General features: G+C 35.5%; 1 protein-coding gene across 2 annotated transcripts in view; it reads right to left on the minus strand.

Moving 5' to 3' along the window:
• Window positions 1-27134, minus strand: part of GMDS (GDP-mannose 4,6-dehydratase) — a 694924-nt gene that overhangs the window by 516067 nt on the left and 151723 nt on the right. For both annotated transcript variants that reach the window (XM_058285166.2, XM_058285167.2), the window contains exons 3-4: window positions 23788-23875; window positions 20179-20288 (exon numbers count right to left, since the gene is read on the minus strand). In XM_058285166.2, coding sequence (XP_058141149.1) covers window positions 20179-20288; window positions 23788-23875 — 198 coding nt within the window. The remainder of the gene's footprint in view (window positions 1-20178; window positions 20289-23787; window positions 23876-27134) is intronic.

Here is a 27134-nt window from a genome sequence, read left to right on the forward strand (position 1 = left end):
GGTTTAAGTATCATTCAGCATTCCAACAAAAAGATACTGTATATAGAAAGGAACTAAAATGCACAGTGGGTGACCAGTTTGGTACGAATTTAACCAAGTTTTTGTCACTGGAAGAATGTCTTCAATTCTGTATTCTCTTGCAAAGTAGCAATTCATTTTACTTTCTGAAATATGCATAAGAGTAAAATATGATACAAGTCTATGGCTCAAAAAATCTAAATATGTTTTTCAATAAATACAAAATAAAGGAATAAAAGTAGTAACAAAGAATTGTGCCCTAGTTTAATCAGAAAAGTTTGTCCTCTCCTAATGGTACTGTATGTTTCCTGCAAATCAGGAATTTGTTTGTGAATGAACAAATTTGGTGCACATTTTATACCATTCAACATCACATTTTTAATCTATAATATAATAGAATCCTAGAATGGTAGATATGGAAGGAACCTTCGAGGCCATTTGGTCTAACTTCCAATGGTCCTTTAATGGTAGTATATGAATCTTTTCAATAATATACATAACATACCAAATGAAAACTTTTAAAGAAGTTGAAAGATTCCCAACAATTGTAGAGTCTAATACTGAAAGAAAGTATACATAGAGCAAAAGAGGGTTTCTTACGTAAGTCATATATAGCACTTAAAAATAATGGACTTCAACAAAATTCAAAATTTATATCCAGTGAAGGACACCACAAAATTAGCAGAGAAAATGACAAATTGGAAGAGTATATTTGCAACATTTATAACTTGATTATTAAAAAGAACTCTAAAATGGATTATCTTTAAAAGTAAAATTCATTTTATTCTTAAAAATAATAATCCTAATTTGTTTTCTAAAGGGTTTTACATATCCAATTGTCTTGAAGTAGGATAATAATACCTGTACAAAGAAATAGAGTAAATTTTAAAATTTCCAAATAAAAATAGATATACATACTTAACTCATTTTTATCTTATTACTATAATTTATTTATGTTTTAAGAAAACAGAACACATTTGCAAGCTTGAGCAGTTTAAGCACAACTCTAATAAGGGAAATATTCACTGTGTCTCCTTCAGAAATAAAAACCTTAATGGTAACTGATGTAGTAGAAACCACTATATCCATGGTATGGCATTTTGAGGAAAATGACAAGTTAGGTAGGTCAAGTGCAATTCAAAAATCACTCAGAGCAAGATATGGCTAATTCTAAAAAAAAATAATTTCAGTAGGTTGGTTCTTTGGCTATGAATTTCACATTTATTTAGTAACTATAATGCTAATCAAAATCAAGGAGAAAAAAAAATCTCACTAACCTGGGAACAATAAAAATACATTTGACCTGTGTCAAACAGGGAGAGTCCCAACTCAAACAGATTGATAACAGTTCTGAGGCAGTTATCCCATTACAATCTTAATCTAGTCACAACGAATGTATGACACAAAAAAACCGACATCAACTTCTGAGTCATTAAAAAAATATCCAGGAGAGGAGCCATCAATGATCATATATTTCAGTTGTAAGTATGGAATGTGTGTGTGTGTGTGTGTGTGTGAGCATACACATGCATCTGGAGGCCATCTAGGGTAGTGATTAGTTTTACATTTAAAAATTCCCATTTATTAAAGATTCAAAGAATATGGTGAGGTTTTTTGTCTTTTATCAAATAAAAATACTGAAGACAAGTGTGTGGAAATATTAACAGACAATGTAAATTTATTTAACAGATTTCATCATGATGGTATCATACTGTGTAAAACAGAAGGGGAAAGAATGCTATTTGAAAGGAAAAGGAAAAATAAACCATACAAGTTTGCAAGTTCCAGGTAATAAAGGAATAAAAAGTACTGCAATACCCAGAAGTCCAAAATAGGCTGTTACAGATCACTAGGTTTTCAGTACATGGAATTTCGCATTTTTATATTTTATTATTAGATAATTGTACGCACAAATCCCTGCGGAATAATGCCTGGTGTATTACTCTTGAAAGAGAGTAAAACAGATGGTTCTAGTCAACGTCTTTATTTAACAACTTGGTTCACATACCCCAGCATTTACCACCTAGGTGTGGGGGATGGTTACGAGGAGGATGAATGCGGTGGGGAAGAGAAAGAGGGTAGATGTTTAAATCAAAAAGAGACAGGTAAGGCAGTGAGGGGTGAACTGAATGTAAATTATGTTTGGCTTTAAATATAAGGGTTTTAATGTTTTATTAGTAATAAATCCACCTTTCCCCCTTAAACTGCTGTCACAACATGTATTAGTGGTCCCTGACAAATGCTTGAAATCTTCACCATCATCATTACACAGGAAAGGCTTTGAAAGAATTCCAAGCAATCTATCCATGTCATACTTTGACAAAGCAAGTGAGAGGCAATGGATAGAGAAGATTTAGCTCTGAATAACGAGTCAGAAAACCATAACTCTAGGCCCACTTCTGCCCTAACTTACCAAGTCTGACCTAGTGCAACCCAAGGTAAGGAACTTCTTTTTCAGAATCAGTTATCTCATTGTAAAATGAAGGAATTATACAAGGATCCTCCAGTTAAAAGAAAATAGTCACTAATCAAGATGGTTGGGATAATGACCAAAAAAAAAAGTTAAATAAATATGTTTTTTATCATTAGTTACAGTATCGACTAAATTTTCAGGTAGTCTAGAAGTTTAATGCCAGAGTTTAAAAAGGAAAAAAACTTCAATAAGCTACCAAAAACATGAGAAAACAGAGAATAAAGATGATTAAATATTTTCTTATGTAAGTAAAAACAAATTTAAGCTAGGATGATGTTAAGAAAATCATACTTAAGTTATTTCCATATAACTGATTTTCAAATAATGAAAATTTAGTTACACAAAGAAAACCATATATTTGAAAAACTTTTAGCTTTTATTGTAGATAGCAAATGATAATAAGACCGATCTAAGAATTTCTATTTAATTCATCAGTTCATTTACAAAAATTCTTAAATCCTTATAGCAACTGCATGGAAGAAAGGTACAAAACAAAAACTAATTTTTACATGATTATTTGAGTTACACTTACACCAATTCCCACATAAAACATTTTAAATTTCCACAAGATATATAAACAAACTTATAAAAGACACAGAGTAAATATCTTAGGAATGCACTAATTGGGGTTAAAATAAAACTGACAATTAGCATGAACCAACTTATGAATAATTTTGCCAACTTGAAAGTATGAAAAGTCACTACATTGCAAAAGCAATCCGGATGACTTAGAAATAAATGAATTAAGCTAGTTTTAATGTTGGACTCTTCAGTTTGAGAATACAAAGTTTAAATACAATTATTTATTTAAAGGGGAAAAGACTTTTTTAATAGCATGTAGTATTTTTTCTGCTTTTACAACCTCTAGGAATAAACAATTCCTTATTCAAATTTAAAAATTGACAAAAAATAAACAATTTGGAAATTAGAACTTTTCATCATTTTTTTTTGGCCAGATGAATTTGGACTGCACTAGTAAAATTATAATGCTATATTTTTAAAGGTACTTTGTAAAACTTTAACTTTTGTTCTATAAAATCATCATTTACAATTAACCACTGCATTTTTGGATAATGAACTCTCATTTGGCACACATTTAGTAGAGCACCCAACAATGGTAATAGACAAACTGTATTATCCTACAAATCAAATATACTTTAAACTTAACTACCTCTCCAAACAAATCTCTTCACTTCACACCAAAAAAGCTATAGAAATTCATTTAATATAAATTCCTAGAAAGTGGTAGTACTTGAATGACATTTCTTTCAAAATTTAGAAGGTTAAATTAGTGATTAGTTTCCATAATCATAGCCTGAATATTCAATACATTCAGGACAAGAAAATAGGTCTGTTTACTATTCCCTGAAGAGAAAATTCAGAGCACAATAGATTCTATGCAATTGTCTGCAAATTTTAAGAAATAAAGATATAACTAAACAAAATGTAGAAACAAATGAAAACTGGCACCTAATTCATTTATATGCCTCAGAATTAATTTATGAAATGCATATACACTTATGTATTTACATTAAAGAAAAACCAGCAATAATTATGTAGAAAATCAATTTATTTTATTCATTCAAATTTCTACTTTATAGAAAACATCCACATACTATTTTTCTCTAGATGACATATTCCCATGGCAAAAGCAGGGTCATCGGCTTACAGAATACTCAGCTTTAATCTGTACTTTCTGATAAAATGGAGTATAAAGCCTTTTCCATCCCCGAGTTCCCACTATTCTAAATTAAATTTTTAAAAGATGGAAACCTAGTTTAAATAAGGATTTCAAATATTTCTTGAGAAAGTCATTATATACTAAAATCTGTCAATCAAATCTTCCATAAAAGTATGGGTTTTTTAAAACAAATGTTTTGAACTTTTCATTTTATTAACACTTGTGTTTACATTAGACAAGATATATAATTTATATTGATAGGCATAACACCACTGCAAAACAAATCAAAGTATTTTAGGGTTGAAAGAGATAGTGAAAAGCATATAATCTAACTCCCACTTCCCGAAGCCCCACAGCCCGTTTTACAGATGAGGAAACTGAGGTCCAGAGAGGTTATATGATTTGTTCAGAAGTTTTCCTTTAACTGATTATAAAAGCTCTGAAAGTCTAATTCCTTTTATTTCTCATCATAAGGAAAAAATACCCTGTGCTACTATTTAGCAGGTTTTATATCTCAATACATCAATCACAGATGTAAATCAGTGAGGCTTATACCATAAAATAATACAATTAAAATTGGCTTACGTTTAAAACTTGTCAATAGAGTGAAATCTTTAGCTCATGCATCAATCTTCTAGTTACCTTTAAGATTAATCACAAATTCCTTAAAGATAATTTATAATTTTTTAGTAATCATGTATATGTTTTTCTAATCTCCTAAATTTTGCAACAATCATTTTTCTTCTTTATAATGATGTTTCATTATACCCACAAATTAAAGAGCCTATTTAATTTTACAAAGATCTATTCATAAAGCTCTGAAGGCCTGATACAATTTAAATAAACTACAGTTTATTCAGTAAGGGTTGTGAAATGCTGCAACAAACATGTCTTTCGTTTAACTTTGACAAATACAAAGAGAGGATATCAAATAAAAAGCAAAAGACAACAACCAAAATGTACAAAACTGAGAAATCCATGGAATATATATTGTATGAGAAAACAGGGCTAATATTTAAAACAAAAACAAAAACTCAAAAATATGACTGAAACACTATACAAAATATCATATGCTAACATCTGGAATTAAGTTTATGACAACAGGGAAAACAAAGTGTCTCTAAAAAATAAAATTAAGCACTAAATCTCAGAAGTCTATTGTTGATGTTTTACAAGTAGAAAATGTAATTCTTATCCAGAGAACTGATTTCACTACCTATCCTCAACTGCATTAGTATTTTCTGTAGGAATACAAGAAAGTGAGTAAAATTAGTCAAAACTCTTTGTCAACGTCTATTTTATTATGAAAAAAGATAAAATTAAGCTGCAATGTTTCTATTAAATGTTTAATGAACACTAGCACTCTTGAGATTTTTTTTTAATGACAATGTTCAATGTTAACATTTTAAAAATGTTTTTATTGAAAGTGCTAATTCAAGTATATGAAATTTTTGCTACTTTTTAAAGCATGAATTTTTTACTATTTGCCATTAAAAAATCTGTGAATAGAGAACTATGTAACTAGGATGTTTACAAATAAAATCTATTGTTGGTTAAAATACTTCTTTACTGAAAGGTTGGTCTCATCCAAGATGAAATATCTATAAATTATTTCAGAATTAGCACTCATAAACCTCTCACAAAAAGAAAAGGAAACTCAATGTCAAAAGAGAAAACTCAAGAAAAAATGACAGGCTACCATTTCACCCTTCATATAATTTTGTAACCGTGTTTTACAGATTAGTCTTTGGATTCTGTGCCAATAAAGATGCACCATCAAGATTCATCATTATATAAGATGTTCAGCTTGATCACTGGTACCTTCAGGCGTAACTGTGAGAGAGAAAGAGGCAGGAAGGCAGAGAGAAACTACAGCTATAAAAGAATCTCCCATAAAATGAGAGAGTATACCAAATCTACGTGAGATCATCCCTCAAAGAATACAAATTATGAGTAATACATTTATGAACCTAAGTTGTTCAATCCTATAATAAAGATACATCCTATTTTTAAATGGAAAACTTGGAGCCCAAATTGGACTTTAGGGCATTACATTAAATTTAAAATTTAACTACTGATTATAAGTATTTCATGAAACTAATAGACACATGAGAAAATATATTTGAAATTACAGCCTCTCATCTATTAATTAATAATTTTAAAAATATTTACTATTTTAAGATAAAAGAAGGCATATCTTGGGAACAAGAAAGAAAAGCTAAGAATTATAAATGCAAATATTCTGGTAGATAAGTCAACTTATAGAGTGCACTTTATCTCATTGACCAACTGGAATGCTACTTAATTACATGAAAGTTAATGCAATTAAGAAAAACAAAGTATTCAAGAAAAGCACTACTTAAATAATTATTAAACTATAATAGAAAATCTTAAATATCTAAAATTTAGCATGATAAAGTCATTTTACAAATGTAAAGCTCTCATAAATTAAAACTGGTTATAAAATGCTAATAAAATTTTGAAAGACCTCTATATCACACATAAATTGATTTCCTAGTTTAAAAAGTTCATGAAAAATTATTTATAAAATTCATCCTTTTTAAAATTCTATTAAAAAGTTATAGGCAATTTGAAAAAAAATTAAATTATTCAATATTAAATGATTCATGCAAAATACTTAAACAATTTTATTAAGGAAAATTTATATCAGTGTTAATATTAAGAAAATCAATATAGTATAAAAAATGTTTTAAAACAATGTTCTTCTGTTACTAAGCAAACAAATCACTTAGATTTGCCTACTTTAGTCATGATTCTTTTAAAACCAAGCAGTTGGAGGCAGTGGTATGGCAATACTGCCATTTTTATGAAAACTGCAGCAATGAAACGGTCACATAAATAACTGCCCACTGAATCTAAAAACTCCCAGAGGGGTTGGGGGCGTGGGCTGTAAAAGAAAAAATATATGCAGTCATCCGTAAAACATTACATTCTGGTTAAAAAAAAAGTTGTTTGTTTGCAAACAGTATATATTGACCTAAACTCCCTTAAATAGATAAATTTGATATTTCAATAAGGATATTTATATATAATTGTGGCTAATTTGAGCATCTTATATTCTGGTTTCAAGAAATGTATGGTGATGAAAGTTCATCTTGTAAAATTCCATTTAATTAATTTAATTTAAAGCCCACAAAATTATAAAATAATTAAGTTTAGAAATAAAATTTTCTTTAGTTCTTGTGTTTGTACAGCCGATAGTACTAAGAAAAGTAGAGTAATATGGACCTATCTCTGCACACAAATTGAAGAGAACTCAGTATTGTTTAAACCAGTAAAACTAAATATAAGTAAATATATCTATCTTCTTTTTCTACTGATACATGACAGAGTATAACCATTTAATCACTAATAAGTAACAAGCAGCAGCCAGAATATGTTTTATGCTTCATTAAAATAACATTGAGGGCCATTACAGTACACAGCAAATGATGCTGGAAACCACCTTACACCCTGGCAAACCACATTCCCTTCTAACCTCATTTGGTTCAAACGGCTAGAGCGGGAACGGCAATAGACTCTCAAGTAAGCCTTTATTAAGTATGAGAAATAAATTATATAAGTGTTATTTTTTGAACCAGAAAATAAGGGAAGGGGTTGTTAAGATATCAAATTTACTAAGAAAATAATTATGTGAGAAATAAGTTTCTGTCACAAGAGAGACTGGCCAGATATTGCTTTTAAGCAAGTTGTTATACACACCTTTAGAATCAATTTTGTGACACAGAGATTAGTCTGAGGTACTAAATCGCATGAGAGCATATCAGGAAAAAAATGGGCATATGGGTGTATGGGAAATGTTTTCATGAACAACATCAGCATTACTTCAGTTAATTTTAAGAAGCCCTTATTATGTTTAAAAGTAGCAAGAAACTGATATGACTCCACAGTTCAGGACACATTACAAATTGCTTTTTTATAACTTTCTTCCTTATATCAGGTTTCTCATAAATATGATTCTACTTCATTAGATCCTCATGTTTGTGATTTCACCAAACTCAATTCTAAAACTGAAAACTACCTTGGAAATTTTTGAGCAGGCACAGAAAAGTCCTCAGAAGCAAACACACATTAAAATGATGACTGTCATCTTTTATAGTGATTGTGTCATTATTTTGGAATGCTAATTAAGACATAAAATGACTTAATTGCAAATGCATTCTCAAGAAATAGATTTGTACTTATGCAGTTAAGAGCAAATCCAGTGTGGGGACTGGAACATAATAGACTGCAGTTCCATTTTCTAAAATGCTGACATTTGAGCAAATGTTCCCATGGAATGTTTGCCCGATTCGTGGACTGACATTTCCTCTTTGTAACTTGCTTCACTAAGAAGGAGAAGGCGCAGGCCAAGCTCTACAGTGCCCGCAGGCAGCAGCCCAGGACTGGCTGCTGCAGCCTGTGTGTGCTTTCTTTTTTACTCTCTCTCTCTTCCACCCCCCAGCCCTTCACTGTCTCTTCTTTTTGGCATGCATATTATCTTAGCTGATTTCAATCATCTTATAGGAGTAGATGACATACCTTAAAAGATTACATTTTTCCTACCTGGGATCTGTCCAGAAATTGAATGTATTATAGCTTCTCATAGCCTTCTTCATTCTCCTATACTCTTGGGTTATCAATAGTAGCTTTCTTTCTTATTTTAAGTCTAACTGCAGGACATACAATGCTACGTTGATTCAAGCCAGTTTACACTGTCACTCATCTCTCATTAGAGGAGGCAAGGCTTCTATTGTCCATAACACTTTGCTGCCATCTATGTGTACAAAAGAGCACAACACTCTTCTGGGCCCCAGAAACTTTTTTATATCAAGCTCTATTAGGTCTTTTGAAAGAGAAGTTAAGTTTAATTTCCTAAATTTTCAGGCAACTTGTTTTGGGGGACTGGGGAAGATACATCTAATAGTAGTATAAAAAAAGATATTACTATTTCTACATCTTGATTTTTGCTAATTACCTATTCTAATCTAACCGGGAATTCTAAAAAGTTTTCCGTTCATCATTAAAAGCCCAAAACAAAATGTTTCACAATACCTTCACTGATTTACTATTTGTGTTTATAAATTTATTTATAAATAGTTATTAAGATAAGCATGAGCCTTTAGCTAGATGCATTAATTTTAGCTTACTAAGTATAAAATAATGCATGTATAAAATAATATTTAGAACTTTATTTAGTAAACAAGTTGCTATTGTAAGTGGCCTAATGGTGCAAAATACAACAAACATACCTCTGAGTAGTCCACTAATTATAAGCAAAATTCCAAACATTATTAGCTGTTATCAAAATTACAATACCACCTAGATCCAATAAAACAGAACAATCTGTTTGAACAGGGAGAGGAGAACTTTCATAGAGTGTTCTCTCTCATATAAATTCTTAATGGACTATAAAGGAGTTTTTAAGTGGTTTTAAATTTGAATTCAATTGCTCAAATACACAGCAGGTTTCCCAGAAGAATATGAGCCAGATGACACACAGCAACCCACCAACAGTATGCACTCCCAAACCTACCCTTATGATTCTAAGATTAAAAAGTCAAAACCTCTTCCTAAGAGCAATGGAAACTGACTTGCCATACTGATATTAATGGAGTTTATGCACTGTCAACATAAACACTAAATTATAAAATGAGAAAGGTCTTGCAATTTTGCCTGTTTACAAACAGAAGTGGTTATCACTTCATTAAATACCGTAGGGATTGCGCCTGCCCAGGTGAGATGACAGCAGGATCAGTCAGGAAAAAATGGGGGTTTGTAAAATAAAAACAAAACAGTGAAAATGCAGCTCTGCTTGAAACTAAAGGTTTTTACCATCAAGTCAACAATCTACACAGATGAAAGGCACCCCCAGGATTTGCTCCACTTCACCATAAGGGAGGCTATTTTTTCCAGAAGAGACATATTATAGTATATATGGATATTAGGTCTAAATGCAAACATACATTATAAATTCTCAAATTCAAACCCACTGTTTCACCAAGTAAAGGATTCTGCCCATATTGCACCTTAATAATTTCAACATTAATGATTTACTAACAAACTACAGTGATTTTATGTTGCTCTGAGAACATATAAAAATTATATATCACAATATAGGAATACATTTTAATCCCCATAAAATATAAAAGCTTATAACATTTTAAAAATCTATTAAGCAACATACATTATCTTCATAGACCTAAAATGGACTTATAACTTGTGTATACTAATGTGTGAACAAAAATGAATTAGTAGTACCCAAAGCAGAAATATTTTTTACAATCTTAGAAAACAGGTTAATTGATAATATAATCATAGAAATGACCCAGCAATTTACTAAAAAAAAATTATGCAAATAGGAATTGCTCAATCTAATTATTAAGGTATCAATCGATCTTTCCCTTTTTAAAAAAAGATTTATTTATTTCTCCCCCTCCCCCTGTTGTCTGTGCTCTCTGTCTGCTCTCTGTGCCTGTTTATTGTGTGCTCTCTGTATCTGATCATCTTCTTTTTAGGAGGCACAAGGGACTTAACCCAGAATCTCTCATGTTGGAGGGAGGCTCACCCAATCGCCTGAGCCACCTCTGTCCCTGCTTATTGTATCTCTCATTGTGTTTTCTTGTTGTGTCTCCTTGTTGCATCATCTTGTTATGTCATCTCATTGTGTCTGCTCATCATACCAGGCCATCGTGTCAGCTCACTGTCTTGCTTGTCTTCTTCATGAGGCACTGGGAACCGAACCCAGTAAGCCTGCACCCAACTGTTTGAGCCACATCCACTTCCTTCAATCAATCTTTCTGATTCCATGAGAAGCAAATATTATTAGCCTCCCATAGCATTTACACACTAACACAGTATAAGTACTCAATATAAAAATCTTCATATTGAATTGAATTGTACTATCATAAGCAGAATTGTGATAATTTCTGCTGAGTTAGCACTGTGGGTTTTTATTTTCCCTAAATACTAATTTTAGTTAAAGATCATCAGTGTGCTAAAATTCTTCTTTGCACTATTATATTTGGGGATCTTCCTAACTATGCAATCATTACCCATACAGTATTAATTAAAAAAAAAGTTTCCTCCACTGAGGAAAAAAAATGTTTTCAACTCAAACTTATTGCACCAAAACTTAGTTTCACTGTAGTAAATGACAAGAATGACAAAAAGGTCAAAATTCAAACATCAGTGTCTTGGTATTATCTTTCCCTCATATTTTCAGTGACATATTCCCCCTTGGTCTTCTCAGCTCAGTGTTATGAAAAGAAAACCAAGTAGTGTGAGCTCTGGGCTCCAGCCTTAATAATCGGCTCTGGCCCCTCACCTACCGGAAGCCCCAGGCAAGGCGCTTAGGGTAATAAGGGTCTGAGCTGATAAACCCAAAATAATAACAAGGCCTAGAGCAACTTTGTGCCTGGGAATTTCCTTCTGTCAGCCTTCATGTTACTCAAATGTGGCCAGTCTCGAAGCCAAACTCAGCATGTAAATGCAATGCCTTCCCCCCAGCGTGGGACATGACACCCGGGGATGAGCCTCCCTGGCAACGAGGGACCACTATCAACTACCAACTGATGATGCAACTGGAAAATGACCTTATACGGAAGGTTCAATGCGGATCAGCAGAATATCCATGTCTACATAAAATACCATGACTTTAAAATGCTGTTTGACCTAAAGTAAGGGGGAAATGGAAAGGAGAAATGAGTTTATATGGCTACGAGTTTCTAAAAAAGAGTCTGGAGGCTGGCAGAAGGTTTGCCCTCATGCACAACTGAGCAGAGTCAGAGAGACAGATAAAGCAGATACAACCCCCAGATATTGGTTCCTTTGAGGGCTAAAGAGACCCATGGGATTTATGGTCATGGCCGATGGGGTTAACTACCAGGGCAGATGGCCCCTCTTTGGAAATGGTGTTTATGTGTGATGAATCTGGACTCAGATGGGATCTCCCTTCATAAGACTTTCATGCTAATGTGCTGGAGGTGCAGTTAATGTTGGGGTTTAAGATATATTTAGGGGATTTGAATCTCTGGACTGACAATGTGATAGCCAGATCCTGAGCCTCAACAGACTCCAGCACCTACAATCTGATTTATTGGACTTACCACACTCAGCTAAGATGGAGGTGAAGAAGGACAACCACCACACCATGGAGCCTAGAGTGATTACAACTGAAAACGGGAGGATTGCATCCAGCATCCAGGTGGAATCTGAGCCTCCTCTTGACATAAAGGTGCAATGGACACAACCAATCCAGTGTCCACATAGAAGAGGTGGCATTGGATTGGGAAAAGTGGACATAATGGACAAAGGGTATGGGGAAAGGCAGGAAGAGATGAGAGGTGGAGGCGTCTTCGGGACATGGAGCTGCCCTGGATGGTGCTTCAGAGATAATCACCGGACATTGTAAATCCTCACAGGGCCTACATGATGGAATAGAGGAGAGTATGGGCCATGATGTGAACCAATGTATATGAGGTGCAGAGGTGCCCAAAGATGTACTTACCAAATCCAATGGATGTGTCATGATGATGGGAACGAGTGTTGTTGGGGGGGGGAGAGGGGGGGTGGGGGGGGTGGGGTTGAATGGGACCTCACATATATATTTTTAATGTAATATTATTACAAAGTCAATAAAAAAAAAAAAAATTAAAAAAAAAAAAAAAATAAGGGTCTAAGAGCTGGCTCATCATCAAGATCTCTTTCACCTTGGGATTCTATGACTCCAATCAATAAATAACAAAGTACCCAAACTACCATTTCCCCTTTTAAATATGTCATAACAAGTTAACATTTAAGTGGCAGGAACTACAGGCATTTGAACGAGGAAAACATTCTCGCATATAATTTCAAACAGCAGCCATGAGAAACATCAGACACTCCTCACAGGCAGAAGCAACAAGGTAACCTGAGCCATCCATTTCTCTGTATCATCTGCCTCACTTTAGCCTGAATTATGAGCACAGAGCACCCTGGGATTAGAGGAGCAGGGAGGCAGAGAAGCTAATGTCCATTTCCATTCCCCTCTCCCCTTCCTCACGCATTGCTAGCCTGCTCCCTCACGATGAACTGGGCCACCATGCCGAGGAGGGGCCACTTTGAGAAGCTGAGGGCGTGAGACTGGTGGTCACCAGGGAAAGAGTGTCACAATCAAATGCCAGTGCAAAAGCCCATGGGTAGAAGCATGTCGAGAGGAACTACACCACAAGGTGTCTATAGATGAGAAAATGGAGGCTAAGGAGGCCCAGTGCCCTGTACCAGGGCCAGGACTGGAACCCAGGGAGAACTTCAAGGCCCATATTGCGGACCCCTGGGCCATGGCAGGGTCTGGATCAGAGGCTTGGGTGGGCCTGGGGCCTAGAGTTTAGAATGTGTCCTGGGAATTCTGAATGCACCCCTGAGTTGAAAACCCCTGCCCTGGCACAGAGCCTCCCGTGAATATGCTCCTCCCTCTCTGCCCCCAGCACAGTGCACACTGCTCTCCCGCAACACCTGCCGCAAGGTGTTCAATCTATGTGCTTTCTTTTGTATCTCCCCCATCACATTCTGTAGGCACAGATAGGTAGATGGTGGTGTTCACAACTGCACTTAATGAATTATAAAACAGCTTTGTGGGGTGTGAGGCTAGACCCAAACCTACATTGAATGATACTTTGAGAGGTTTCTATTCTGCCCGCTCCCCCTTTCTATCTGATAGCAATAGCTGTGTTCCTGGCCTGCTTTACTCACCTTGGTCAGGCTCCACAGGATCCAAAATAAATAAATGAACGAGCAAGTGCATAGAACAGTCCTTTTCTGCGGTTTTGCTCTGGGTTTTTAATAGGCTTCCCCCTACCCTTACTATAATTATACAGTAAAGGACCACATTGCTGCAATTCTGCTTTGTTCTAAAACTAGGTTGGTCTGGCCCTAGCCAGATCTTCAGCCCCAGGCACCTGCCCTTCACCAACCACAATAGATGCATTTAGCTACCTGGCCCCTCTCCCCTCCATGAAAGCACCCCACTAGGTTTACGCTTCCTGGAGATGAACATGAAGATTAGTTATCAAGCTATAAATTTCAATTCTTAGGACCAGCCAGGGAAAAGCCACTTGGGCCCTTTCCCAGGGCCACTGTTTTAAATCCCAGACCTAACTTTATTCTCAAATTCATTCCCTGGACTGATTTGTCTGCCTCATCTTTCCCCACTTCTAACCTGGTCCCAGGCTACAAGACTAACTAGCTAGTTGGCTCACAATCAACTCTGCTCCTTGACTAGCTTCTTGAGCTTGAAGTCCCATCATGAAGACTGTTTGGACTCAGCCCCTTTGGGCTTCCATGTTCCAGATCTGCCAAATGGTCCCCACATCACAACTGCAAGGGAAGCTTCCCCAGTCACTTGGCTGTGCCCTAGCTGACCTTCTGCCCACTCACAACACCTAATGCATAGTCTTAACAAACAAAATTAAACAAATTATAAATAAAATTTAAAAGAAAGTAATAAAAATAAAGGGTATGGAAATGAGTGAGAAGTACGGAGTTATTCAGTATGAATAAAAGAAAGCTAAAGAATGAGTTAACAATGGTCTTCAAAACTGAGAAGAGATTTGAAGACCCATCTCAAAACTAAGAGAAGAGTAAGTGGCTTTCTGTCTTCACTAAAGACAGAAGGGAAAGAAGGAAAAAAGAAAAGAAAAGAAAAAAGAACTTAAGAAACTCAGACATGTGGGAAAAGAAAGCACTTATAGTGAGGACTATCAGCTTAGAATTATTATAGTAGAGATCATTTTTTCTTGGATGGTCTTTAAAATAAATCGCCAAATATGAAGACGTTAGTTTTAGTCCTAGATTGGCCAAGTAACCAGAAGACTTCATTTGTAAAAATGAGAATTCATATTAAATTGTTTCTAAAGTTCCTTCCAGCTCTAACATTCCATGGTTGTATAATTTTCATTTCTCTGAAAAAAATCAAGGCAATTTCAAACATGAAAATGTGAGACAAAAGGGCATTATACTAGACTCAATTCACTATATAAGGTCTTGTCCAACACTATGACTTCATGAATGACATAAAATTATCGCAGAAGTTGTGAGAAATGATGGAAAATCCAAAACCCTGTCAATAATGAAGGTTGAACAGATAAAATTTTTAAAGAAAAAAGTACCGAAAAACTATCATTTACAAAACCCTTCACAGAAAAAGAAAAAACAAAACAAAACAAAGAAACAAAACAGGCTCCCAAACATTTTCTCCAGTAAAATGGGCAGGACTATATATTGGATAATTTGTTCCTACTTGGGTGATGTCATCTTGCTAGGTTTAACTGCTTTTAATAACTAGTACATTTCAGTCATCTCTCACTTTCTCCCACATAAGATCAAATCAGCCTTTCAATGACCTACATCATGAGTCATAATTTTTTCTGTTTATGATTCAGAAAAATGTCTTCAGTCAGTATTTCCCAGACTGCTGTGGGTTTATTCCAAGAACCAATTTCATCTTCATTGGTTTCCTACAGGAAACCAGACCAACTTCCTATTATTTTATTTTCCTTACTTTTAGCATTCCATAGCCCACATCAAATTAACTGGAAGTGAGAGTGATAGAAGACTATTCTGCACAAAGAGAAGCCAACACAAACAATGCCTAGTCTAGAAGTCACGGATTCAAATTTAAATACAAAACATGCTAATATTAGAAACCTCCTTTCAAAAGAGCACCAAACCAAATAATAATAATAAATTTATAAAAATTAACCATATTGCAAGCATTCCACTATTAGAAAGAATGTTTCTTTTGAAAAATCAGTTGCCTATGAATACAGTAAATCCTACAAAGCTAATTACTACAGAGATGTTATAAGAAAGAAAAAATATATATATTCTCTTTCCTAATTATCTAAAACCTGAGAGGAAAACAGGCAGACAATTGAACCTAATGCATAGCACCTTGGAGTGATCAGGGATTAAACTGCCCAAGAAAGCTACCAGGAGAGCAAACTGCTACGTGTTATCACTCAACTGCCATCATCCTAGACCCGAACCCACACCCGAACCCACATTCTTTCATTACTAAGTATCAATCCACATTTGGATTGTTTCCAACTTCTGGCAATAGTGTAAATGTACCATCCTAATGAAGGACGTTTTTAATGTGGGAAAATGCGGGAGGGCTAGGGAATGGGGCATGTGGGAATCTTTTACGTAATGTTTATGTACTCTAAGTATCTTTTAAAAAATAAAATACAAAAGTATAATTTTTTAAAAAGACTCAATCCATCAGTAGATCATAGCATAAATAGTGGTATGGAAAATGGGCTTTTAAAGGACACTCTAACAGTACTTGCAATCATACTGTTTCTCTAAAATACTAAAGTACTAGGAGTACCTAAGAAGTATTTATTCTTACAGACAACATAGATGGTAAAAGAAAAAAAAAAAGATTTGAATGTGAAGATCTTTGGTATAAACATACTTTGGCTTCTCTTTGGATTCTACCCATTCTCCTCATTGCTGATGGTGGATGTACTGGTAAGCAAGAAATATTTTATTCCGTACTCTAAAGTTGACACATTAAAGGAATAAAGCCTAAGAAGAATGCATTGAAGGCAATATGTTACATACAGATAAGCCAAGAAACCTGAAGCATTTGAGCAGTGATTCTCAAAGTGGGGTCTCCAGGCCAACATCATATTCCCCTGGACATGTTCTAGAAATGCAGTCTCATACCCCACCATAGACCTAATGAATCAGAAATGTGGGGGTAGGCTCAGCAATCCAGAGGTGATGCTTGCTGAAAGCTTTATCTATTATACTCTCTCTCTGCCTTCCACTAGGAAATTTCTAGAAAAGAATGCACTCAATTTATATTTCCCTCACTAACCATTCAACTTCTAAACTCCCTGCACTTAATTCCTTCCATCACATCACTAAGACACTCTTTGTAAAAGTCACAAATGATCTCTATCCAAACTGTCAAAGCTAAAGACCTTTTCCTGGTCCTCATTTCCCTGACTTATCTGAAGTATTAGCACTGTTGGCATCTCCTATTGCTTGAAATGGCCCAGTTCCTTGACATTCAGGGCACACTTCCATCATCCAGTCTCTCCATATTTTCCTGTCAGCAGTGGTTACTATTCCTCTTCCCACCCTCTAAAAGCTTTGTTCCCTGAGGTTCAGTCTTCAGCCTTCTATCCCTTTCTCAAGTACACCCAGAATGGAATTTACATCCTCTATACCCCAAATCTCTCTCACACCTAACATATTTTAAACTAACAGATGAATTGTTTTGCCTGAACATCCATCTAGTACTACCAGCAGAATCCATCCAAAAGTGAACTTCTCATCCCCTTTCCTACCCCAAACCAGTCTCTCTTTGAAAAGCTTGTTTCTAATATTGGTGCAATCAATTGTCTGGTCCCCTGCTCATAAAAGCACGGCATTAGTTGTCACCCTTCCACGGCTACCACATCTAGCCAGCAGGGTAGTCTAGCCCTACAAGGTATCCTGTTTAACCCTCCTCTTTCCCATTTCTAATGCTGCATCTTCATTCATTAGCTTCCCAACCCTTCTCCCTACCTCTAGAATCCTACCAGTAAAACTCATCTCTGAGTCTATTTCTCCCCTGTTCAAACAGTTGTAGAGACTGCCCAAATTCAGCCAACTTCCTACCAGCCTTACCTCACATTTCTCAACTTGCTTCTGCTCACCTCACCCAGAACGCTCACACCTTGCAAACTTGCCCAGAGTTTTCTCACTTCAGACTCCTGCTCCTGTGTTATTCCCTATCTCAACTACCAGTTTCCCTAGTTGTGTCTATAAATTTCTTCCCTATACTTCAAAACTCAGATCCAGAGTCACCTCCTCCTTGACTCCATCCAGAACCTCTTTAGACTGAAGTTCTCTCTCACCCTCCTCCAAAGACTGAGAAGTATTTGTGTCCACCTCAGATACTCACCACATAATCACCATCATTAGAGTTTAAATTTGCCACAACAGATAGGTAGATTGTACATATCTCAGTGCCCCACACTGTACCATGAGTGATACCTTGGTAATTATATGCACTAGACAAATATTTGTTAAAGGTCCAAATGACCTACAAACCAAAACTCTTACTTAATTAAGCACCATTCTTGCCCATTACCCCATCTTTAAGAAAAGCAATCAAAGTATAATTTTTTAAAAGTTTACATACATAGCAATTTACAAAGAATTGAACTCAATCTCTTATGTGTTCTATACTTACAATACCACCACTCCTGCATGATAACAAAATACCATTAGCTTCACTACAAGTAAGGAACGTCTGACAGATTTTTTGAACTACAAATATGTTTTGGAGAAAGGGAGAAGACCAGCTTGTTTTAATATTAAAATGACAGAGGGAGTCCTTCTATAAATAAACCTTTATAAAATTTCCTGTATCTTCCCACCATGCCAATTCACAGCTTCTAGAGGTGATTATCTACAATCACAAAGGAAACTTCTTAATCTAAAAGAAACCGATATCAGAGCATTCATTCCAAAACATTCTGTTTTATCTGGAAGATACTCTCATAACTGGTCAGGAAGGTCAAAAGGCACCCAGACGAATTAAAATTCATAAGGTGGACTGACTGTTTCAACTACAGGAAATAAAGTCTTCACTCCTGGAGTGATGGGGTCGCTGCTTCTCTGTAGGAAAGAAGGGGAACAATCTCAAAGCATAGTATGCATAAGGTATCCGTACAAAATGAGAAATACAATTAGAACCTGTTAGAAAAACAGCTCTGCTCTAACCTAAAGACCTTTCATAGACAATGTTTTAACACTGGATATAGAAGAGAATCATCATAGTTTAAAAATGAGGGAAAAAAAATGTTCTTAGATGCAAAGATAGATAAGAAATATCTTTGTTGACTGATATATATTCATTCTTCAAGATAAATATTTTAGAGAAAAATGTATTATGAAAATTTACAACTCAATTTTAAAAGTTAATATTAATTACAAGACTGGGCCTGCTACTATGGTTCTCTTGATATAACATCTGGTTTAACTTGATCAAGTTTACCATCTTTTTTTTTTAACTAGCAGAGGTATTTAAAAGAGGTATATAGCTTACACTCACCTAAAGTTGAGATATGGAGAAAGAGCAAATCACCGTAAATACTTTCCTAAATATGACTGCTGAATTAGTTCATTAGACAACAAAAAATGCTGCTAGATTTCCTTGGACTTTTTTGTCTGTTTAATGAGAGTTATTTGCTTTTATTCCTAAGCTCTACTAACTATCCTAGTTGAATAAGTATCTAAATAGAACTCATATTATCCCTTGCTTTAGATTTCACTCAAGTGAGCAGTAGGACAGAGCAACAAAAACCTGAGCTGAAATGATTCCTAAAACCCTGGAAATGGGTTTCTCATATTTACTGCAATTTGTTCCAGAAAGAAAAATTAAAGAGATTTAGATAAGGAACGAGAGTATCTGAATAAAGGGAAAGCATGTCAACATGCACTACATCACAATGAGAAGAGGCAATAAAGAGATTTTCTTAAAATAAATTCTGCTAAAACAAAAAAAAAGTTAATCCAGCTAATCGTAACATATTATTGGGACTCAGAAAATATTCTCTTCGTCATAATATAACTACTACCAAAAATTCATATTTAAAATAGAGGCTCTATTGAGTTATATCTTCTAACATTTTAGCAAAATACTTCATTCATAATGTTATTTCCCATGGCAGAAAACATATCCAAGTGTGGCTAAGGACTACAGGATCAAGCTAAAATAAATGAATACCGCTATTTTAATGTTAGCAGTAAGATTTCACTAGACTGTTCAATAATAGAGAATATACGTTTTAATTTTTTATTAGTATTTCTATCAGGATGTATTACTATCCAAACTAAAATTGATGATTAAACTTGAGGACTAAGATCAGTATATAGTATTGTGTCAAGAAGCAGCGGGATAAAAGTAAAACACAAGATATCTCAGAAGCACAGCCAGGCAAACCAAGATAACGAAATGGCTTACTTTGACGTGGCTCTGGGCTCCTAAGTTGTAGATCTCTGTAGGTTTTACTTCATTGATTATCTTCACAAGGCAGGTACTATCAGTGAGATCACCATAATGTAACTTCATGTCTTCAGGAATCAAAAACATACCATTAGATAGATAAAAACAACATATGCCCCATTTTTTTTTTCAGGAAATTGATTTCTTTATGATTAATATTTCACTTTATCTTTGATAATCTTTTCTTTGTCTTTATTTTTTTAATGTTACATTTAAAAAAATGAGGTCCCCATATACCCACCACCCCCCTCACCCTACTCCTCCCATAACAACAACCTCCTCCATCATCATGGGACATTCATTGCACTTGGCGAATACATCTCTGAGCACTGCTGCACCTTATGGTCAATGGTCCACATTATAGTTTACACTCTCCCCCAGTTCACCCAGTGGGCCATGGGAGGACATACAATGTCCAGTAACTATCCCTGCAGTACCACCTAGGACAACTCCAAGTCCTGAAAATGTCCCCACATCACATCTCTTCTTCCCACTCCCTACCCTCAGCAGCTACTATGGCTACTTTCTCCACATCAATGTGACATTTTCTTCAATTACTAATCACAATAGTTCATGAATAGAATATCAGTAAGTCCACTCTAATCCATACTCTATTCCTCCATCCTGTGGATCCCAGAATGATTATGTCCACTCCACATCTATATCGAGAGGGGGTTTAGATTCCACATGGATGATGGATGCAATTCTCCTGCTTTCAGTTGTAGGCACTCTTGGCTCCCTGGTGTGGTGGTTGACCTTCTTCACCTCCATGTTAGCTGGCTGGGGTAAGTCCAATAAACCAGAGGGTAGGAGTTGCAAGTCTGTTGAGGCTCAGGACCTGGCTACCACATGGACAGTCCAGAGATTCAGATCCCCTGAGTATACACTAAACCCCAGAGCCAACCACAGGTCGGGTAAAAGTAACAGGAGAGGCTTGTGAACAAAGATCACATCTGCATCCAACTCCATCACATTCAAGAACACAAATTCCAAAGTAGGGCCAACTGACATGACACTGAACTCCATCTGCCATGACCATAGAACTTGTGGGTCTCTGTAGCCCTCAGCAGAACCAATACCTGGAGTTGTACCTACTTTATCTGTCTCTGGGACTCTGCTGAGGTATGCATAAGGATGACCCCTCTGATGATCTCCTGGCTCTTTTTTAGAGACTCATAACCATATAAACTCATCTGTCCTTTCCATTTCCCCCTTTTATTCAAGGTGAAAAAGCATTTTTAACTCCTGATATTACATGTAGGCTGAGATATTCTGCTGGTCTGAGTTGACCCTTTTATTTAAGGTCGTTTTCTAGTTACATCATCAGCTGGTACTTGGTAGTAATCCCTCGATGCCAGGGAGGCTCATCCCCGGGAGTCATGTCCCACACTGAGGGGAAGGCAATGCATTTACATGCTAAGTTTGGCTTCGAGACTGGCCACATTTGAGGAACATGGAGGCTCTCAGAAGGAAACTCTTAGGCACCCTGAAGCTGTAGGCCTAGTTCTTATTTCAGGCACACAGGCTAACAAGCATAATCATTAGTATCAAGGGTTCATTGTTGGACCATCCTTCTTTTTTGGTCTTTGCCATTACACTTGGGGGATTGTTGCCATTTTTTAAATAATAATATTGAAATAAATTTTTTGAAAGTTTGAAAATCAGGGCCAAAATGGAAATGCTCTATTTGATAGTTCTGGAGCAGCAGAGTGTAACTTTCATCTTTAAAGTACCTAAACAGTAGAAAGATATTTATATATGTTGCCCAAGTTTGTAGAGGATCTGTAGTAATAAACTCAGATGAACTTTTAAAAACAATCAAATCATTATGACAGATTTTACACAACTGTCATGGGCTCCCAGGTGGTTCTAAGATGTGTTAACGAGAGTGAGCTTAAGAACTCAAAGAAAATCTTGTAATAATGTGCATACCCTCTAAAGAAATTAGTAACACAGTGATATTGAAGATAGGTCTGTATTTGTTCATATGCTTTTATTCAGCAATTTTTAATTGCTTTATAAACATTAATACCTAAGTTTTCATGAAATGTCTGATATAGTGACATAATTGACTAAAGGACAATTAGTCTATTTCAACTCCTAAATCTAAGCAGATACACAAACTTCGCTAATATAAGAATTCGACACATGTAAATGGATGACTTGCTAACAGTCTCTTATTTTTATATAATATTGATCTACTTCTGGGTCTAGTGGCAACACTATTCTGTACTTTGCACAAAAACAATAATTTTCAGGGAGGGCGCATTTAGTAATTTAAATATTAAGGTATGAAGCCTTTTCTGTGAAAAGTAGATGAACTTCCTGATGATATCACCACCTGTACAAGTAACCCAAACCTTCAAATCTTCAGAGGCTCTGAGGTAAATACAAAATCAATTCTGGTGTACAAGGTGACTGTATCATCCTTGCTAAAGTGGGAAAACTGAAAGAATAAATCAGACTGAATGTGGAGTTAAAAACCCTGTGTGCTAGCTCCAGCTCTACCTTTTCCTAGATGGGTGGCTTGATAAAGTCACAAACACTCTTTGCCACTATTTCCTCTTCTATAAAATGGCCTCCCTTACAACCTCAGGAGTTGCGAGACCAAGACGACACTGAGGTTGTGCAATATTAACTACACAACTACAGAAAGGCAATTTTATTAGCAAAAATAACAAATACAAATACTGACAGTGATCTGTAAGGCAAGTTAAATGAAGTCTGATCGCCATCTGTTTTTTGACCTGACTCCACAAATTATTTTTAAAATTAAGTATACAAAAATTGTTTTTTTAATGAAGATTTATTTATTTAATTTATTTCTCTCCCTCCCCCCCGCCTCCCCCCCAGTTGTCTGCTTTCTGTATCCATTCGCTGTATGTTCTTCTGTGTCCACGTTGTATTCTTGACAGTGGCACTGGGAAACTGTGTCTCTTTTTTGTTGCATCATCTTGCTGCGTCAGCTCTCTGTGTGTGCAGTGCCACTCCTGGGCAGGCTGCACTTTTTTCACATGGGGCAGCTCTCCTTACAGGGTGCACGCCTAGCGCGTGGGGCTCCCCTACGCAGGGGACACCCCTGCGTGGCACAGCACTCCTTACGTACTTCAGCACTGCGCATGGCCCAGCTCATCACACGGGTCAGGAGGCCCTGGGTTTGAACCCTGGACCCCCCATGTGGTAGGCAGACCCCCTATTAGTTGAGCCAAATCCGCTTCCCTACAAAAATTGTTAACCTTGATTCAATTAGACTGAATGGAAAAAAAGCAGAAGAGGAGTGTTCCATCCATATGAAACTGATGTTACTTGAGGAAGGATGATCAAAGGCATTTCTTCCCTTGCTCTCCCTGAATGGAATCCCCTAACCAATATCCTTGCAATAGTCCTAACCAAGATGACACCACAGCCTGAAGGCATCCAGCAATGAAGGGTTTTCAAAGCATGCAGACAATATTCAATGCAGGTAACTCGTAGTGATCTGATAGGTTTTGAAAAGAACATTTGAATATACCTTATGATAATATAGGATGTTATTGAAAGAGGTTTTAGAAAAAGAAAATTACTTACTTCCTTCAATATGAGCCTGGGGATTCTTATATAGATGTTCAATTCGACCTGTATTGAATGAACTGGATCGCCGTACAATTCCATGAACCTGGGTTTTTATAGTGTGGAAAGATAAAAATTGTAAATGTGTAATGGAAATAAGCAACTCAGGAGTTCTTTTGCTAATGTGTAGAATTATGGAAAAATATTAACATATAATTTAAGGGAAAAAATATTTTAAAATTATTAGAAATTGTTCCACTGCTTAATTTTCAGTCTCCCCAACCACTGCCCATCAGTCACCCACATGTACCCCTACCTCTGTCTTTCTCCTTAGTGCTTATTCTGCCAATAACAACACAAGTAATTAGATAATTATTTGATTTCAGAATCAACACTTGGTTATAGGTACTCAAATGTCTCCTTTTCCAAAAACACACTTACAGCCCTGCTGCTGACAAAAATATCCCTTCAATTTGAAACTGAAGACAGACCATGTGAGGCCCTATCAGCAAAAACAACCTTGTTGGCCATTTAACCCCAGCATGAGACCTGGGAACCCTGATGCCAGCACATCTTTTCCAGTGTCCTCAGAAGTATTGCTTCTTGCATTTATTATATGTATTTCTGGGTCCACAGATAAATCAGAGAGCAGTTGCTATTATGCAGCTTTGTGGAAAAGTCACAAAGCCAAATAGCATAGGTTAGGGACAAGATTCTTCTACTACTAAAAGAGAAAACTCAAATGAAAATATTTTTTTTAAAAACTTTTTTCTTTGACTTAACCATGATAGGTGTGAAGGGGAAAGAAAGCAGTTGGAGCAAGAATGCAATCTCCCTGATATTGAAGAAAAGACTATTTGTGTCTGATACATAAGGGATATTGTTTAAGCCCTGTTCCCACTTCCTTTTGTGTGAGATTGTGCCCATGTGTTGCCAATGTTAATACCAGCTCGTGTCATCAGTTACCGACACTCCAGTTCTACTGGTACCAGTTTTAATCCCTGGCTTATTTTAGAAGTGTTCCTTCTAACATTGGGTAGGTACATTTGTAGCTGAATATGCTTCCATATTTAAACTCAATCATTTTCCATCTATTTCAAACCAAAATTAATCCTTTGCATGACTCGAATATTCCAAATACGGGGCGGGGGGGGGGGGGGGAGGGAATTAAAAATGCATAAGACTTTTAAATAGAAATGCCATCATCATTTTATATGGCATACAGGAGAAACTGACTTATGCAAAGTATACAACACACCCACAATTAAACCCCAATTTATAATTTTGCTGGCTAGCTGCCTTAGCAAAAGAGAAAATCACTCATTGACACTATTTTCCAAAAGAACTAAACCTAAGAAAATGTGGTAAATGTGAAAATATTTTAAGAGGGGACCATCACAAACTTTTTTTTGACATTTTAGGAGTCAAAAATTAAAATCTAGGAAACATTAAATCGAGATTTGGCTATATTTATTTCTTAATTTAGGGAGAAAGGAACATTTATATTAATCTTAGAACTTATTCTAGTTAATGGTCTCTGATTTGCCAAGTTGTTAATTTTGAAGTTGAATTGCTCTTAATAAATTTTTGTTTAATAAAAAGCAAGGTCACATATGTACTTATATTTAGCAAAACTGATGTTTATCACCAAGTTATTCAGATTTTTCAGGTTTAAGTAGAGTTTTGTTTCTTTAGAGAAAGAGAGGTTTCTATGTTTTAAGAAAAGATAATTTAACTTTGACATTGTAAATGATAATAATATTATGGCTTTGCACTATTGTCTCTTGATTGCTGACTTCTGAATAAGTCACATATTCTAACAGCCCAAAGCATAAGGAAATGTCATATAAATATTGCATATAAATATAAAAGGCTCTGATAAAAAATTAAATGATCTTAATGGATCCAGTATAAAAATCAGACAACTCAAAGTTACAGCAATTAAGTAACACAGTGCTTTATTATCATAGTAATAATCGAAAGCATTAAGCACTAGCTATTTTTGTTAATATAAAATAAAATGTTTTAATTTTCCCTGACAGCCAACTTTTGGAATGTGCATATGAGGGAAAGAAAGACCTACTGAATGCTTAATCCATGACAGCAAGTATTATTCTAAGAACTTATGAAAGCTGAGTCTGTCTGCTTCAGAGACAGGTGAAATACAAACTTTAAGATCAGCCAAAATGTGTGCAAACTGGATAATCTAGTTAAGAATTTGAGATTAGTGGCTTTCTCTCTACAGAAAGGATGTATGTAGGGTTTTTTGTTTGTTTTTATAAGGATGGGGGGGGCAAGGAGATGAGGAGTTAGGAAACCAAACTGAAAAGATGAGCTGAATATGACTCTATACATACTTAATCAAAATCTTTATTAGTTATAGCTGCTCAAAAAAAAAATACAATTCTGATAAACCGAGTTCTTAAAATAAATGGAAGCATGTGTTTTGACAGACAAATTTTATGTCTCATTTAACCTGGTGACAAAAAGGAAAATTTCAAGTTCTTTCAATGTCAGAACAATGTCAGGTTTGACTTCAAAACCTAGAGTCAGATTGGTAATACAACAGAAAAACATTTTATTATTAATTTAGTCCAGCAAGACACTGGAAGATTATCACTGGATTTCAAATTCTTCAGTGTCTGGATTTCTCCTGGAGGCAAGGATGCCTTCCAGGTATTTTGAAAAGCATAGATTATGTAGGTAACATAACTAGCTAACATTACATAGAGATAACCATGTGCCAGACCTTGGTCTCTATACATATTAAACCATTAAATCTTCACAACAGCCTTATTCTCATCATTCCTCTTCTACAAAGGAAGAAACTGTCTGATATCGTGCAGCTAGTATGTGGTGATGGTAAGGGGTAGACTAGTTTAGTCCTGCTGATAGTCAGTATAGTTTCAAAATGAAATCCATTAAGAAAGTTTTGTTTTTGTTTTTGTTGAAGTACCAAGGCTTCTGGAATATCCAGCTACTCAGAGAGAAAAAAAGACACCTATGGCCTTCAAGATTTCTCAAAGATCAAGGAAGGAAACATAGGAACTCCATGTGCTAACAAGTCATCTCCCAGAGGTAACAATCTAACATCCTCATATTCCATTTCTTTTTCAGTTATCCTAATACTCCATACCAAAAAAGGTAGTTATGGTTTCTGGAAGGGAAGGGAAGGGAAACCCACAATTTACTTAATTTTTATTTCAAATCCTGATACACTATGTTATAGTTATTACCAAGTTATTTAATACAGATTTTTCATATATTCCCAGTTAAACTTAAGCTCAACTTAGTCTTTTATTTCCCTGGTTTCCCTCTGTACTCTGAAAAATGGGTACAAAATACATGAGCAGCCTATCTGCTAA

The sequence above is a fragment of the Dasypus novemcinctus genome, chromosome 22, assembly GCF_030445035.2.
Source record: "Dasypus novemcinctus isolate mDasNov1 chromosome 22, mDasNov1.1.hap2, whole genome shotgun sequence".
Taxonomy (NCBI): Eukaryota; Metazoa; Chordata; class Mammalia; order Cingulata; family Dasypodidae; genus Dasypus; species Dasypus novemcinctus.